The 2,904-nt window shown below is 51.9% G+C and overlaps 1 protein-coding gene across 1 annotated transcript; it reads right to left on the bottom strand.

The window, feature by feature from the left end:
• Positions 1–386: 386 nt before the first annotated feature.
• TCIM (transcriptional and immune response regulator) lies at positions 387–1,542 on the bottom strand. The gene has a single exon (XM_062596807.1). It carries the CDS (start codon positions 1,477–1,479, stop codon positions 1,159–1,161), a length of 321 nt encoding a protein of 106 aa, XP_062452791.1. The 5' UTR covers positions 1,480–1,542; the 3' UTR covers positions 387–1,158.
• Between the last annotated feature and the right edge of the window lie 1,362 nt (positions 1,543–2,904).

Below are 2,904 nucleotides of genomic sequence, written 5' to 3'. Positions count from 1 at the left end.
GCGGCCGGGGGCCAGTTGCTCGCTGCCCGTGGGAGCGATCCATTGGCTAAATTGATTTTTTGGTTGCAGTATTGCAAAGCACTTCACTGTCTTTTATTACATAGGCGAAACTAACAGTTGGGTTTGTAATTAAATTTGGCCAGCTCTTCCTGGGAATGCCAGGGCAGCGCAGCAGCCGCGGGTAAAACTCGGGCACCGCTGAACCAGGCTGCGGAGCTTCAGGGAAACCAGCTCTTACTGTAGCCTCTAGGGATATACTTCCATGGTGGCATTCTTGGTGATTAAGGGGACGTGCTAGGTCTGTTCTTCAGACAGAATCCATGTAAAATGACCGGGAACGCGTGAGCCCACTCCTCCAGGGGAATTGAGCATTTCAGACAAGAAAATTTATATTACATTTATAATTTATTAAACTTTCAGCTTGCCATATGCAATAAATTATAGCTGGTATAATAATAGCATTATCATAAAATATTATCATGAAATAATTTTCTAATATCTATTGTAACCTATACAAATAAGAACTGGAATTATGATATTTAGTTTTAATGGGAAGTGAACAAAATATTAAGGAACTTCACAGTTAATTCAGAGAAAAATGTCATTATTATTGCTCTTGTGCAAATGATTTATAATGTACACATACTGCTTGAGAAAGGAAAAGTACAGTTTTATGTAGTGTGCCTCTAGAGCAAATGCATTCCCTGAAGGCTGAGCTTACTGCACCCATACAGTGCATTTAAATGCATTTTAACAAATGCAGAATTATAAATGATCAGTAGCTGATCAATCTCCAGAATCCTCCATCCTAGCAAAAAACAGCGAGGCTTAGAAAGGTTTTAAACTCTAAGGAAACCAGTTTAAAAAGACAGAGCGAACAGATGAAGTCAGTAAACAAGTTCTTAAGGAGTCCTGGTGCCGCAGGAGCGGAGCCGCCGTGCCCGCGGCGCCGCCGGGGCGGGCCGGGCCGGGCCGGGCCGGTCGCTGCGTGCGCGCTGCCGGCGCCGGCTGTGCTCCGGGGCGGAAGTCTCTCGGCCGGTCCGTCAGGTCCGCTCGTCCCGCCAGCGGCTTGCGAGGCAGAGGGAAATGCCACGGTTAGGATGTCGCGACCGGTCTGGTTCCGAAATATTCCCTTCCGTTGCCGTTCCTTTTGGCAGTTCAGTGAACTTTGATGGAATATTTCCGCAATTTCAGGAACTGGAGAAGTTTGTCTTTCTTCCTTTGCTTCAGCGCCATCAGCGCTCTCGTTTTCTCCTCCAAGTCCTGGTCGGTGGCGAGGATTATCTTGGCTCTTTCCTCTGCCTTCTTGTCTCCAGAGTTCTTGAAGAGTTTCTGGAGCGACTCTTGGTTGATGCTTTCGAAGATATTGGCCACGGCTTTCTTGCGCAGGGCTGTGTCGAAGCGGTAGCCGTGGACCGAGGGGCTCACTCGCAAGGACGTGGACATGGCTGAGGTTTTAGTGCCCCTCTTCGCTCTCATCTATGTCGCTGCTCCGGGGTTTGCTGTGGGGCTGATCAGAGGGACCGGTGCAGCGCTCGCCCCAGGGCTGCTATTTAAAGGCAGTCTGGAGAGAAAGCCTGAGGGCTCAAGTTACAGCGATGAGATCACGCTGATGTCAACTGAGTAGTCATAGGCGTGTTTAACAGTTAAGTTGCCAACTTTCCTCTGTTATACGACCGAGAGCAGAAGCTTGTTGTGCTTCTGGGGTGAGAAGGATGCTTTTCTTTGCCTCAGTGCAGAACAGGCTTCACGCAGCTGCAAACACCGTTGCACTGCTTTGAGCTGGTGTTGTTCGAACTGTGCACGCCGCCTTCGCCCGGCTCCCGAAAGCACTGCGTTCGGAGACCTGGCCAACTACAGCAGACACCTGCATGTAATAAAAAGTTGAAAGTTCAGGTGAGACCTTCTCCAGTGTATTGCAGTGCTCACCAGGGGTGTCAGCCGGTAGCCAGTGTGGGCAGATGTGCGCCTGGCTGTATCTCGGTCCAAGAGGAGCATGATGATGCTGCCAAAGCTGCTCGGGTCTAGGTGTGGGATGCCTTTGCTGCCTCCCAGACGGCACAGCTCAAGCACAGTGCATTTCCTAAGTGGAAAGGGGTTTGCAAAGGGCAGCTGATCCAGAGCATCCTCGGAGGGGAGCACCCTGGGGGTTGCACCCCACTGCTGCCCCGTCACCGTGCCGGGCTCTCCGGAGAGCGGAAAGGTAAAACCCCTCCGCCCCAACCAGCGCCAAGCACTCTGCACCGCTGTGCTCTGCACCGTGCTGCTGCAACGGCACCGAGCAATGCCTCCGACCGCCGGAGCCTCCCCTTCCCACTGGCCTGGGCAGAGGCGGCCGCGCGGGCTGAGCTACCAACCCCAAAGCATGTATAAATAGAGCTAATTAAGCTAATATTTTATACCTCTGCCCTGGTGCTGATATTGCACGTGACATCCCTGACCTCTCGTAATAGGTAGGGTTGTGCTTCAGCCTTTCCTTGGCAAAGGATTTAGGCAGCATCCTTCCAAAAAGCAGACTCTTGCAAAAGTGTGCCTGAGAGCTGAGCCCTGTTAAATATGGCCCAGAAAGGCTGGTGGATTCAACAGCTGCTGGAGGCCGGAGAGCCAGAGCTAGGATATCTGAGTTGCTGTTCCAGCCTCCGTGCAGCTGATGCTGCAGAGGCACTCTGGAAAACTGGCTGCTTGTTCGTTGTGCTCATGACCCCCCTATTTACCTCTTCTCTCTGAAGAGCTCCGCAGACTCCTCAGGGGTTTCCCTGTATTTACAGGAGATCCGTGGAGGTGATACAGGACTAGAGCAACAAACAGATCCGATGTAGCATCACCTTGTCGCTGGTTGCCCCTCCTGTCCCCTGGGACAGAGAGCAGAGGTGTGAGCGGAGCAACCTCAGGCGCCCGCTTCCG

This window comes from Rhea pennata, chromosome 28, assembly GCF_028389875.1.
Source record: "Rhea pennata isolate bPtePen1 chromosome 28, bPtePen1.pri, whole genome shotgun sequence".
In the NCBI taxonomy this organism is placed as follows: Eukaryota; Metazoa; Chordata; class Aves; order Rheiformes; family Rheidae; genus Rhea; species Rhea pennata.
The sequence above is the reverse complement of the archived record's forward strand: the minus strand, read 5'-3'. Positions and strand labels throughout refer to the sequence as shown.